The sequence below is a fragment of the Hemiscyllium ocellatum genome, chromosome 39, assembly GCF_020745735.1.
Source record: "Hemiscyllium ocellatum isolate sHemOce1 chromosome 39, sHemOce1.pat.X.cur, whole genome shotgun sequence".
In the NCBI taxonomy this organism is placed as follows: Eukaryota; Metazoa; Chordata; class Chondrichthyes; order Orectolobiformes; family Hemiscylliidae; genus Hemiscyllium; species Hemiscyllium ocellatum.
Window position 1 is genome coordinate 1,304,311 of NC_083439.1, and position 13,930 is coordinate 1,318,240.

General features: G+C 43.2%; 1 protein-coding gene across 1 annotated transcript in view; it reads left to right on the forward strand.

Annotated features, from left to right (window-relative positions):
• Positions 1–4,462: 4,462 nt before the first annotated feature.
• The window catches only part of pde8a (phosphodiesterase 8A), a 118,828-nt gene continuing 109,360 nt past the window's right edge, over positions 4,463–13,930 (forward strand). The window contains exon 1 of the mRNA XM_060853287.1: positions 4,463–5,010. Within this exon, the coding sequence (XP_060709270.1) occupies positions 4,780–5,010 (231 nt within the window). The 5' untranslated portion in view covers positions 4,463–4,779. The remainder of the gene's footprint in view (positions 5,011–13,930) is intronic.

Genomic DNA, 13,930 nt, shown 5'->3' on the forward strand with positions numbered 1-13,930 from the left:
TGTGGGAGGAAATCTACGCAGACATGGGGAGAATACACAAGCTCCACACAGACAGTCACCCAAGAGTTAGATTTAACCTGGGTCCTGGTGGCATTGTGAGGTAGCAGTGCTGACACTGAGCTACCATGCTGCCCTTAAATGTATGCTTTGATTCTTGATGCTCCAACGCCCACAATTACTGTTGACCAGACCCTTCATGGAGTTTGAATCCCTCATTTCCAAGGAGCAGTCCCAGTTTCTATAATCTATCCAATAATGGAAGTTCCTCGTTACTGGAACCATTCTTATGATTTTTTTTCTGCACCCCCTCTAAAACCTTTACATCCTTGTCGATGTTCATTGCTGACGACCGAGCACAATATACTAGTTGAGGCCGAACCAGTCATTTATAAAGGATAATCTCCTTCTATACTCTTTGCTCTTATTTATGATCCAGAAAATGTAATGCTTTATTAACGGTGTTCTCAAACTGTTTGCCCTTCAATGAATTGTTTAATTCAAAAATCAGAAACAGGAGTATGCCTTTTAGCTCCTTAAGCTTGCTCTGCCGATCAATAAGATCATGGCTGATTTGAGCGTGGCCTTAACTCCACTTTCCTACAATCCCTTAATCTTGACTCTGCAGTTGATTAAAAATCTATTTCACCCAACCTTGAATACATTCAAAGACCCAGCCTCCAGACCTCTCTTAGAATTGGTTGACTGGCCGGAGAGTGGGGATAATGGGGTCTTTTTCAGGATGGCAGCCAGTGGCTAGTGGAGTTCCATGTTGGGACCAAAACTATTAATGTTATACACTAATGATCTGGATGAAAGAACTGTGGGTGCTGTTGTTAATTTTGCAAGTGACACAAAGATAGGTGGAGGAGCAAGAAGACTTGAGGAAGCAGGGAAGCTGTAGAAGGTCAGGTTAGGAGAATGGGCAGAGGAGGAGCAAGTGGAATACAATGTGAAAAAGTGTAAAGGTATACATTTTGGTGGGAAGAATAGAGGCATAGACTATTATCTAAATGGTGAAAGGCTTCAGAAATCTGAAGCATTAAAGGACTTAAATGTCCTAGTTCAAGACTCCCTGAAGATTAACATGCAGGTTCAGTTGGCAGTATGGAGGCCAATGCAATGTTAGCTTTCATTACAAGAAGGCTAGGATACAAGAGCAGAGATGTATTGCTGAGGTTGTATAAGGCTCTGGTTAAACCACATTTGGAATATTGTGAGTAGTTTTGTGCCCTGCATCTAAGGAAGGATGTGTTGGCCATTGAAAGGGTCCGGAATAAGTTTATAAGAATGATCCCAGGGGCGAAGGGTTTGTCATGTAAGAAGCAGCTGATGACTCTGGGTCTGTATTCATGGAATCATAGAGTCATACAGCACAGAAACAGACCCTTCGGTCCAACAAGCCCAAGCAGAATACAATCCCAAACTAGTCCCATCTACCTGATCCTGGCCCATGTTCATGTATCGATCCAAACGTCTTTTAAATGTTATAATTTTAACCACATCCACCACTCCCTCAAGAGGTTCATTCCACAGGCGAACCCCCTCTGTGTTAAAACTTTTTCCTTCAAGTCTTTTTTAAATCTGTCTCCATTCACCTAGTCTTGAAATCCCTCATCTTAGGGAAAAGACAACTACTATTAACTCTATTTATACCCCTCATTATTTTATAAACTTCTATGAAGTCGCTTCACAATCCCCTACAGCTCCAGTGAAAGCGTCCCAGCCTATCCAGCTTTTATTTCTAACTCAAACCTTCCATACCTGGTAAATCTTCTCTGAACCCTTGCCAACTCAATAATATCCTTCATATAACAGGACAACCAGAACTGGACACAGTATTCCAGAAGAAGCCTCACCAATGTCCTGTACAACCTCAACATGACTTCTAACTGTATACACAAAGGACTGAACAATTAAGACAAGCATGCCAAATGCCGTTTTAAACACTCTGTCTATATGTGATGCAAACTTCAAAGAACCATGTACCTGAACTCCTACCTACCCCTGTTCTACAACACTCCCAAGGCTGGACTATTAATTGTATAAGTCCTACCCTTGTTCGTTGTACCAAAATGCAATACCTTGCATTTAACCAGATTGAACCCCATCTGCCATTTTTCAGCCCATTGACTCACATAGGATCCCAGGGCACAGCTTCTGAGTGAAGGGTTGACCCTTTACAACTGAGATGAGGAGGACTTTCTTCAACCAGAGGGTGGTAGATCTGTGGAACCCAACAGTGGGCTGTGGAGGTCAATTGTTGATTGTATTTAAGATAGAGATGGATAGGTTCTTGATTAGTAGAGAATTACAGGGATGAGGCAGGAGAATGGGGCTAAGAAACAAATGAGCCATGATTGAATGGAGCTTAATTCTGCTCTTATATCTTATGGTCTTTTGAGAATTATAAGGCTAACCATCTCAGAGAGAAAAAGAAAATGCTCCTTTCTCAGCCTTCAATGGGAAACCCCTAAGTTTGAAAATGTGTTCCCTCGTTGAACAGCTTCAGTCAAATCCCATCAGGTTCTTTCTGTGTTCAATAAGATCTTCTTTTATTATTCTTAACTCCAATGGATACAGGCCTAACCTGCTCAACTTTTCATTATTTGATAAACCATCATTTCAGGATGAGTAAGTCTTCTTAGAACTGCTAATAATGCAATTTTATCATTTCTGAACAACGGAAATTATGCAGATAGTCATTGAGTTGTACAGCACAGAAACAGACCCTTCGGACCAACTCATCCATGCTGAGCAGATATCCTAAATTAATCTAGTCCCATTTGCCAGCATTTGGCCATATCCCTCTAAACTCTTCCTATTCATAGTCCCATTCAGATGTCTTTTAAATGTAGTAATTGTTCAGCCTCCGTCACTTCCTCTGGTAGCTCATGTCATACATGTACCATTGTCTGTGGGAAAAAGTTGTCCTTTAGATCCCTTTTAACACATTTCCCCTCTCACTTAAACCTATACTGTCTAGTTTGGAACTCCTTTGAACATACACTGGGAAAAAGATCTTGGCTATTCACCTTATCCACGCTCCTCATGTTTTTTATAAACCTCTATATGGTCACCCCTCAGCCTTTGATGCTCCAGGGAAAATAGCCCCAAACTATTCAGTCTCTCCCTGTAGCTCAAACTGGCAACATCCTTGTAAATCTTTTCTTAACCCTTTCAAGTTTCACAACATCATTCCTACAGAAGGGAGACCGGAATTGCATGCAGTATTCCAATAGTGGCCTAAACAATACCCTGTACAGCCACAGCATGACCTCCCAACTCCTGTACTCAATGCACTGATCAGTAAAGACAAGTGTACCAAATGCCTTCTTCACTACCCTGTCTACCTATGGCTCCACTTTCAAGGAACTATGCATCTGCACCACAAGGTTTCTTTGGTTGGTAACACTCCACAGGACTCTGCCATCTATCTAATTCTGCAGCCATCTCTCTGTAAGTTGGGCACAAGTTCTGGGTAGGGGGATTGTGGAATCAGTGATGGGGAGTCTGTTGGTGGGGGGGGGGTTCTGAAAGATGGGGTAAGTGGGTCCATGAGGAGGGTCGGGGTTAGTGAAGGGGCTCTGTGGAGGTTCAGTGAAGGGATCATGAGGGGAGTTTGTTGGGAGGGGTTCTGTGTGGGGTGTCAGTGAGAGGAGTGAGTGAAAGGGCATATGTGAGGGGCATTTTGGGGGGCATCAATGAAGGGTGTTGAGTGAGGTTTCTCTGGAAGGGGTCAGTGAGGGGTGTTGGTGAGAGGAGGGGTCTTGGGGCATCAGTGTGACTGGTCAGTAAGGGGAGGAGTCAGTGAATGGGGTTCAGTGAGGGAAGGGGTCTCAGTGAGATGGGGTCAGTCTTTGATGGGGTCTCTGGGAATATCGGTTGGGAAGGTCAGTGAGGGGGGTCAGTTAGCAGGGATGGCTCCTTGCTGTGGGGTCAGTAACGGGGGGGAGGTCAGTGGAGCAGTTGGGGCGGTCTTGGGGTTGGGGGGTCAGTGAGGCGGGTCTGTCTGTGGGCAGTCAGTGAGGGGCATTAATAATGAGGGGGTCAGTGAGAGGGGCGTCAATGAGCAGGGGATGTCAGTGACTGGGAGATCGATTGGGGGTCTCGGGAGGGGGGGGCTCAGTGTGGCAGGGTCAGTGAGGGGAGGTCTGGAGGGGTCAGGGGTCAGTGTGGCGGGGTCAGTGAGGGGAGGTCTGGAGGGGTCAGGGGTCAGTGTGGCAGGGTCAGTGAGGGGAGGTCTGGAGGGGTCAGGGGTCAGTAAGGAGGGGTCAGTGAGGGGAGGTCTGGAGGGGTCAGGGGTCAGTAAGGAGGTGTCAGTGAGGGGAGGTCTGGAGGGGTCAGGGGTCAGTAATGGGGGGTCAGTGAGGCGGGGTCAATGATGGGGGAGTTCCCGCCTCGGCTTCAGCGTCCAATCAGAGCGCGTCCGGCGCTGACGTCAGCAGCAGTGGGGTCAGAGGGCAGGCGGACCCGGGAGAAAGCTGCGGATCTACACGCGGGCGGTGACCGAGTCGGAGGATCTGTTCCCGGGGGATCGTGGAGCTGCGGCCAGCCCCGGGGGGGAGTGGGAGAGAGTCGGTCCGGTCCCTGAGCCCGGGGGCCATGCGGCTGTGACACCAGCCCCCCCCCCCCCCCTCACTCCATCTCCCCGGGGGCCCGGCTCCGGTGGGGACTCTCCCTGCGCCGGGACACCATGCTCGGCTGCCCCTGGGCCTGAGGAGGGCCCGGGGCCGGGGCTGGGCCCGGGGCCGGCAGGGAGGCTGGAGCCGGCCGCTCGCCATGGGCTGCGCTCCGAGTATCCATGTGTCCCAGAGCGGGGTGGTGTACTGCCGGGACTCGGACGGCTCCAACTCCCCGCATCAGACCACCGCGGCCTCCCAGCAGAGCGGAGCCCTGGCCGGCTTCTTCATCAGGACAGAGCGCTCGGGCTCCATGACCGGCTGCCGGCCCCTGGCCAACAAGGAGCAGAGGGAACCGGCCCACAGCATCCAGGAGGAGAGCCAGGCTAAGGTGAGGAGGAGCTGGGGATGCAGGACGAGGAGGAGGACCCGGGCTCCGGTGAGAGATGGGGTCCCTCGGTTTGGGGGAGAGGTCACAAGCTGTTACTGAGGATCTGTCTTTGGGAAGGGAGGCGAATCTCTTGCCTTGTCGCCCAGTTCCTGCCGTATCCCCGCTCTCTGCCAGGCCCCTGTCAAAAAATGTGTTATGGAACATATGCTGTATCTCAAATATTCTCTGTCTGGAAAGTCATGGAAATTTCCTGAACATTAAAAAAACAGAAGCAGGAATTTAGTCCTTACTGCCCATTCTGCATTGAGACTGTGGCTGATGTACTCTGACACAATTTTCATGCACTTTTCTAATATTCCACGACATTTGTAAGGAGTAGTAAATCAATCTCAGTCCTGAATGCATAAGACTAAACATGGAATTCTGTGTCTGAAGTATCGAGCTACCCCACCCCTTCCATTTTGTGAAGCTCATCCACTATCCACTGTTGTCTCCCATGCTGGTATCCCACCATATATCATGGTCTTGGATTGAATTTTATTGTCTCCATCCCCCTGAACCAGTTTACAGTGTGGAAACAGGCCCTTCGGCTCAACAGGTCCACACCGACTCTCCAAAGAGCAACCCACCTTCACCTAACACACCGGCAGTTTAGCACGGCCAATTCACTTAACCTGCAAGTCTTTGGATTGTGGGAGGAAACCCACACAGACACGGAGAGAATGTGCAAACTCCACACACATAGTTGCCTGAGGTGGGAGTTGAACCTGGGTCACTGGTGCTGTGAGGCAGCAGTGCTAACCACTGATCCACCGTGCTGCCCAGTTAGTTGGATGATGGGAACGAAACTGGAATTTTTCAGAAACGTGGCCCATCTTGTCATCCATTGGAAAGTGTCCTGGGACAGGCACACAGAGGCCCTGTCAACTAAAACGTGCTTCCACTTGGTTTTGAGGATTAAAAATTGTTTCTTTAGTTTGAATGTAGATTCACATTTTGATAGGCTCGATTGATTTTGGGTCTGGATGTGAGTGGAAAGCAGGATCACTTTCTTGTGGAAAGGATACTTTTTAAACAGAGCTTTTCTTTTGTTTTAACACTAATGTGTTTCTTAATTTTTGGTCTTTGTTCTAGATTCAGAATGGCAATAGGATTTTAAATATTTAGTGGTGATCAGCAGACATCCTTGGTTGATAGGTATTTTTGATCTGAAAATGGCTTTGAAATGAGGCTATTGGTTAAGAAATGGGATGAACTTCCTTGAACAATGCTATGATCGCTTCAATATTCATCCCAACAGTTAATTTGATCTGAGTTTAGCATCTGTTCCCTGAGTTGTATTGGTTTTTTTTTGTTCTTTGGTCAAGAATACTTTGAATTATGGTAAAATGTGATGCTGAAGACCTCTAATGATTTCAGTTCAAGAACATAACAGATGTTTAGGTCAAATGGGCTGTTTCTGGGTTTAAGAATTTCTTCATTTCTTTTGGTTTATATGTTGCCATGTGTTAAAATATCTCTCACTTGTAAACCATTGGAGCATCTCTAATGATCTAGGCAATGTTTCCCACAAATGCTTTGTACTTAAGTAGATTAATTTTTTGATTTATTCTCACGCATATTTTGTATATATTACAAAGATTTTTGTTTAGTGTTGCCATTGTCGAGTACTGTCTTAAAATACAGAATATAAACCCAGAAAAATCTTTTAGTCCTATCTCCATAAAGTTAGGTGTCTTTGGAGCAGCTCCCGCTTCTAGCTCAGCCATGGATCTGGATTTGGGCTCCTTCTTCCTGATGCCTCAAGTCTGTGCTGCCAAACCCACACTACTGCAACTGCACTTCACCACTGGAACAAAATGTTGCCTCTCTCAGCGCCATCTCACCTGTACCAATGCCGCCCTGCCATGAGTTCATGTGCTGGAAACAAACCTGCTGCTGTCACCTTGAAAACAGAAGTGGAGCTGACTTAAAAACAATCAAAGAAAAAAAACCATCAGTTTTTCTAGTTCAGATAGGCAGCTTTCAATCTGAACACAGCATATTACAAAATAAACCACAATCGGGGTACAGATCAGGGTGATAGAAGTACATTCCTTGCATTGTATGTGCTCTTGTGGGCCTTACTTCAAATGCCTTCAGTTCTTGCATTCTGGATGTAGGTATTCAAGATGTTAAAAAGTGAATATCTTATTCATTACTTGAACTGTTGAGACATGAAGGAGGAGTTCACAGCAGTGCAGCTCCTGCTTAATTTTGTGATCAGAATGATTTTTTTTATTTTTGGCTGCTTGATAGCAAATCATATCTAGTGTAAGAATGGTATGGTTAGATGCGGAGTAAAGCTATACTTGCTCTGCTCTAACAATTTCCCTTAGCCCCAGACTCTGGAGAACACTTTCTCTTCTACCACTAATTTACCACTTCAACCAAGCTGTCATTAGAACAGAAAATGTGCGAAACTTGTAAATGTTGATGGTCAAAGGCACTTGGATGTATTTGTACAACCAAAACAAAGTTAACATGTTGTTACAGTGAGTAATAAGGAAGACAGTTATGTTGTCTATTATTGCAAGGGATTTGAGTACAGGGATCTAGAAGTCTTGCAGCAATTCTATGGCACTTTGATGAGATTGCACCTGGAATAGCGTGGGAGGTTTGATCTTCATAATGAAGAAAGAATATACTTGCATCAGAGGCCATATAGCAAAGTTTCACTAAATTTATTCCTTCACTGAGAGGTTATTTAATTTGAAATCAGGAAAATTATGGATGGCCTACTGTCGCTAAGATATTGTTTCCCTGGTGAGGTAATTTAGAGCATGGGGTCACAGTCTTAGGATAAGGAGTTAATGTTTTTAGGTCTAAGCTGAGGAGGAATTTCTCCACTCAAAGGGCTCAGTTTTTTTTTTCTCTCTGTTCCAGAGAACTGTGGATGAGACAAATTGATTTTGATCTCTTGAAATCAAAGCATATGGGTAGCAAGAGGGAAGGTGAGGTTGAAGTAGAAGATTAGTCTGTATTGTATGGGAAGGTGGACCAGGGTCCAGGAGCTGTATGGGAAGGTGGACCAGGGTCCAGGAGCTGTATGGCTGACTACAGTTCCTGTTTTTTGTACATCTAAATGAGGTGGGCATTTTGGAGATTCTATGAAGGTATGAATGAGCCTCCAGAACTTGGTTTTGGATATTTAATCAGCTTGCGCCAAGGCTGTACATCTCTTCAGCTTATTTTCAAACTCATTCTAAATATTTAGCAGTAGTGCATTTTCTGTTTACAAGTTACCGTCCCAAACTTCCACTCTGTAATTCTCTGTAGGGAAGTCTGGAAAAGCACTATGAAATAATTATTCATTTGGCATTTTGCTTTCCTATCTTTTGTTTGTTCTCGGTCTCTCCTCCTGTCCCTCCGACCTGGTAAAGTGGATTTCTCAAGCATTGTATTTGGCATGATGTATTGACGTTTATGCTTAATTATCACAAAACTTTATCGGGTTCAGCAGTCCATAGATGGTGTCCATGATGACTGACAAATTTCCTGGACCTGATGACCTACATCATGGGGCTTTAAAGGAAGCGGTACAGAGGTGGATGTACTGGTTGTAAACTTTGTCTAGATTTTGGAAAGCACCAGTTGGAATGAAAAACTGCAAGTGTAAATCACTATTCCAGAAAGGGGAGGAAGCACAAAGTAGGGAACTCTTAGCCAGTTAGTCCAGCATCATCTTTAGTCTAGCATCCTTTATCCATTATTAAGGAGATGGAAGAAGAGCATGTAGAAAATCAGAATACAATCAGGGAAGGTCCATTTGAATTTGGAAAAGGGTAATACTCAAACAATCATCATACTGCAGAAGAAAGCCATTCAGCCCATTATCTGTTCTAGTCCTCCTGAAGTGTAATACATATACTGCCCCTCCCCTGTCCTCTCTCGTTCCCTGTGAATTCCTCCTTTCAGCTATTTAACATTTAGAAAACATTGAAAAATTAACAATATGAAGGCGATCACTTTACCAATCATGTTTGTGCAAACTAAAAAATGAGCTACCCAGGCTAATCACATCTTCTAACGCTTGGTATCCCTGGAGAATATGGGACTGTTGGTGGCTATCCAGACAATTTTTAAATAATTCAAAGGTTCTTTCAAGAGTTCCAGACCCCTGCTACACCTTGGGTGAAGTGCTGCTTTCCTCCGCTGTTTTTTTTTAAATCCTACCAATCACTTTAAATCTGACTGCCTAGTCAATGACCTCTCTGCTAAGAGAATTAAGTCCTTTCCACTCACTTATTCCAGGCCCTCCAACTTAATCAAACGTCATTTGACACATTTATTGAAGTTCTTTTGAAGAAGTGACACAGGTTGGATAAAGGAAACCAGTCGGTCATGCATTCAGAATTCTAAAAGGATTTCAATAGATGCCACACAAAGATTTACTGCATGTGATAAGAATTCCTGTTGTTTGTTGGTGATCTCTTAGCATGGTAGAGGATTGTTTACCATTGGTTAGCCAGAGTCGGGATAAAGGGGTCATTTCAGGTTGGCAAAGCAACTAGCAGAGTGCTACAGTATCAGTGCTGGAGCCTCAACTATCTTCGGATTTATGTAATTGACTTGGATGAGGGGACTACTGTATTGTGGCTCTGTCTGCTAAGGAAGGTGTAAAAGATCTGCAGGGAGCAGAGGTATATTAAGTTTGTAGGCCAAAAGTTGGCAGATGGTGGGTTATTCACTTTCCTAAGAAAAATAGAAAAGCAAAATATTATTTAATTGGAGTATATTGCTGAATATTGGGGTGCAGCAGGATCTATCCATCCTCATGCAGACCACAAAACACCATGCAAATATGGCAAAAAATTAGAAAGGTGAACTGAATGTTATACTCCATCCCCTTTGTAATAAATGTAAGGAAGTCTTGCTACAAGCGTTGAGGCAGCATCTGGAATGCATGCACAGCTTTGGTCTTTTTGCTTGAGGTGGGGTCAACTCACTTGAAGCAGTTCAGAGAAGGTTGTGGCGGCTGGAACACAAATATTCTCAAGACTGAATTGACCTACAAAGGTGGGTAGGATGAAATAGTTAAGAACGGCAGAACATGTTTGAAGAGCTGAATAGCTTAACCATGCTCATTCTTCCAATGAATCCACTCATCAGTTTTAATACCAATGATCTTAACAGATTCACTCTGGCAGTGGGACAGGGTTTCTTTTGTCTGTTATCTAGACAAGGGCTGGATCTCTGATACAGGTGGCAGGGCAGTTTGACAGTTTATTGCCATCTCTTAACAAAAGTCAGCTTCTGTATCGTTGAACAGGCGCGGTTATATTGATGTACCTGTTGTAGAAAAGTATGTGGCCGCATGGCTGCCTCATTGGGTGCTGTGAAGCAATTCTTGAGAAATTTAAAAATAAATAATGCGTCTTATTGGAACTTCATTGGGAAAATCATTGTTAGGGTCAGTGAAAGTTTACAAAGTTTTCAGAAATTTCTCTAACATCAAAATATTGAATTATCTAAAATTGTTGATAAGTTAACTCTGATTTTACTCAGCCCCTCTAACAAACCCTTTAATGAAAATATCCATCAGCTGACTGATTGCATATGATGGCCGGACTTTTTGATTTATTGCAGATGTCCAATGTTGCTCAGAGATTCTAAATAAACTACCTTGAAGGACATGGGTCTGCAATGACTTTGTATGCCTAAGGCATTCCATAGATAATGAGTCACTGCTGATAGGTACTTACTGCTTTGCCAGGATTTCCAAGAATACTTAAAATTAATATTTCTTTTCAAAATTATCACGTGGACATTGCTGGCTGGAACACCGTTTGTTTCCCGCCCGAAATGGCTTGGGGGAAGGTGGTGCTGAGCTGCTGCCATCTTTGTGGTCTGTGGGCGCCCAGTGTTGCCAGAGAGGCAGTTACTGAACTTGACTGAGTGGCAGTGAAGGAATGACAATATCTGTCCAGGGAAGATGTAGGGCTTGGAGGGGAGCTGGCAGGTGGTGGTGTTCCTGTGTGTCATTTGCTCTTGAATTTTGTGGCAATGGTCTTGTCTTTGGAAGGTGCTGTGAATGGAGCTTGGTGAGTTACTGCAGTGTATGATACAGATGGTACATACTGGTGCAGCTAATATCAGCGAAGAGTGTGAATGTTGAAGATGGTGTATGAAGTGCCAATCAAGTGGGGCTGATTTGTCCTGGATGATGTCAAGCTTCTCGAGTGGTGTTGGAGCAACACCTACCTAGTTAACTGGAGAATATTCCATCAGACTGCTGACTTGTAAAGGCAGCTCGGCTTTGGAGAATTGGGACCTTAGTTGCTTGCTACTGAATTCAAAACTGTATTGATAAACTTTTTATCAACCAGTTCTGACATCTTATGTCATACCTCTGGGACAGTTGAGACTTGAACCTGGCCTCCTGGCCCACAAGTGAGGACGCTATCACTTCACTACAAGCGCCTAACTGCACTATTTTTGTTGCTGGTGCAGTTCAGTTTCTGGTCAATGGTCCTCTCTCCCTCCCCCAGATGTTAATAGTGGGCAATTCAGTGAAGGTAATGCCACTAAATTTCAACTAAAGTCACAGTAAAATGTATTTTCACAATGTAAAATGCATGTCAAATGATTATAATATAGATCACCATTAAATGGGAGCTTTGTTTTCTTTCATGTTTATTGATGAGAGTAAAGGTAGTGGCTGCAAGGATATAATTGTCAAGTGCATTAGTACCAATTTGTCCAGAATCTGGTGGCATTCATTCTAAAGAAACGTCCATGTTTATATAAGCCCTGATTAATTTTCAGAAACACAGCAAAGAATTCCACCTGTAATGAATTATGTACTTTTAGTGTAGTCACTGTTGTACAGGCTAATGATTGATTATGATACTATTACAGCAAGTTTATTGTACAATGAACTGTTGAAGGTTATAATGTGCTGCAGCTGATCTTTGTAATAAACCAGACCAATGACTTCTGGCATTTTGTTGAGTTTGACTGGCTGGAACTGGTTTGGGTTCTTAGCTTCTAGTCTCGTAAGGAAAGTCTTTCCCTGTAACATGTCTGGATGAAGTAGATATAATCAAATTTAATTATGTTTTGAGTGAATAAACTACATATTTAAGTAACAATGTTTTCTTTCAATAGATTTCCTTTTAAGCTCTACAGAGATCAATGTTGCAACTTGTTTTACCCCAGATTTTAGTTCCTATATTTAATAAAAACTTAAGTCTCTTAATTGTTTTTAAAAATAACTTGTAGAGGTGAGTGGTGTTAGTGCCAGTAAATCGAATTCTTTTTCACCTCATCAAGTGTCAATATCTAGCACTTGTGGAGTCATGTGGAGAATATGTTGGACATACAGCTATATGCACCGAACCTAATGATGTGCTTCATCCCTTTCCCACCTTGTTAACCTCCTGCTGTGACTGAGTTCCAGGCAGTTTTGTACCTATTCCTTTAATGAAGATTACGAATCTTCCAAATTTGTTTTCATGATGTTTCTCTCTTCCAGGGTAAGAGACTCATCATTAACCTCGCTGGTTAAAGGCTCTGCCACTGATTTGGTCTGTAATATGATGTTTTTGAAACAGTGACTTATGGTTTAATACATGAAATATTGATTGCACCATTGAGAAAATCTGCCAAGGCTCTTTATGGTACCCTAAGTAAGGGAATTGAATGGCTGAAAATGCCTGGATATTCACAAGTGAATATTGAGTTCCACCGCACTCACTGCCCCAGGAAATCTCCAAAAGCAGATTCACATGTCCCCATAGTCATACCATCAAGGTATTGCCCAGTTACAGAATCTGGGTTTTGGAGACTTGAGACTTGTTCAAATTCCAGTTAGTCAGATGGCTCAGCTGATCTCCTTTGACTTGTGTACTTTTGCAAGTTTGAAGATCAGCTGGTTAAATAGTAACTTCAGAAGCAGTTATGACCTATAAGTGCTGTCTCTTTTAATGGATATGTGAAACATTTGTATAATGCTGTCAACACTGTTATGTCCCCATACTACAGCTTAATCCTGAGCTGGTGTATGTGGTGCACAGCCTTAATGCATGGTTTCCAGTCTAAAATGCATTGATTCATGTTTTTCACATTATTGACCTGAAATCTATCTTTACCCTTCATTTAGAACATTAATATTCGAGATCCCTGCTCTTTCCCGGTGGTGCTGTGCATTTTCTCTATCCAAATATTTATTTAGTATTCTGTTTGAGATATTGCATCCCAGATCACAACAACTCGCGATATTACCCAAACAGGAAATGTCACAAGTCACTAATAAGCCATGGCAGCAGGTTAAAAACTCTTCAGATCAACTTTATCAGTCACCAAAGTTGTGACTTGAACGAAGCTTGAATATGCAAAATCTTTAGTGTTGAAAGATGAATTAATATCAGAATTCTCCCCAAAGTAACAGGTCAATGCATTACTGAGGTGAATTTTAACAGGTCAATGCATTGTCTCATGGTTTGGCAACGAAGTGTCCTGACATTGTCTGCTCACTGGATTGAGATGTAGGAATTTATTTTAAAAATAGATGTGTTCTGTGCAGCAGTGTTATGATAAATCTCTCAACAAGTGAGGCTGCTTGGGTCCCATGGCATATTTCCTCAGATTTGATCCTGTTCTTCAGCCCGAATATTCATGTAACCCATGATTTTTTAACTATTTACAAAACATTAAATGAGTTATTGCCATATGAAGAAAATCCCAAAAACAGCTTGCATGTAATTATGATCTCGTTATTGCAACAGTTACTCTAAATGCAAGTTATTCCTCGCTGTAAGGTGGAAAGCTTTGGCATAAATACTAATTAGAAATTTACCCCTGAGTTGTAATTTGCTTCCGTTTGATAAATCTTGCTCAGGATGTGGTGTTTTCCTAGCTAACCAGTCCTGGCCCCTCT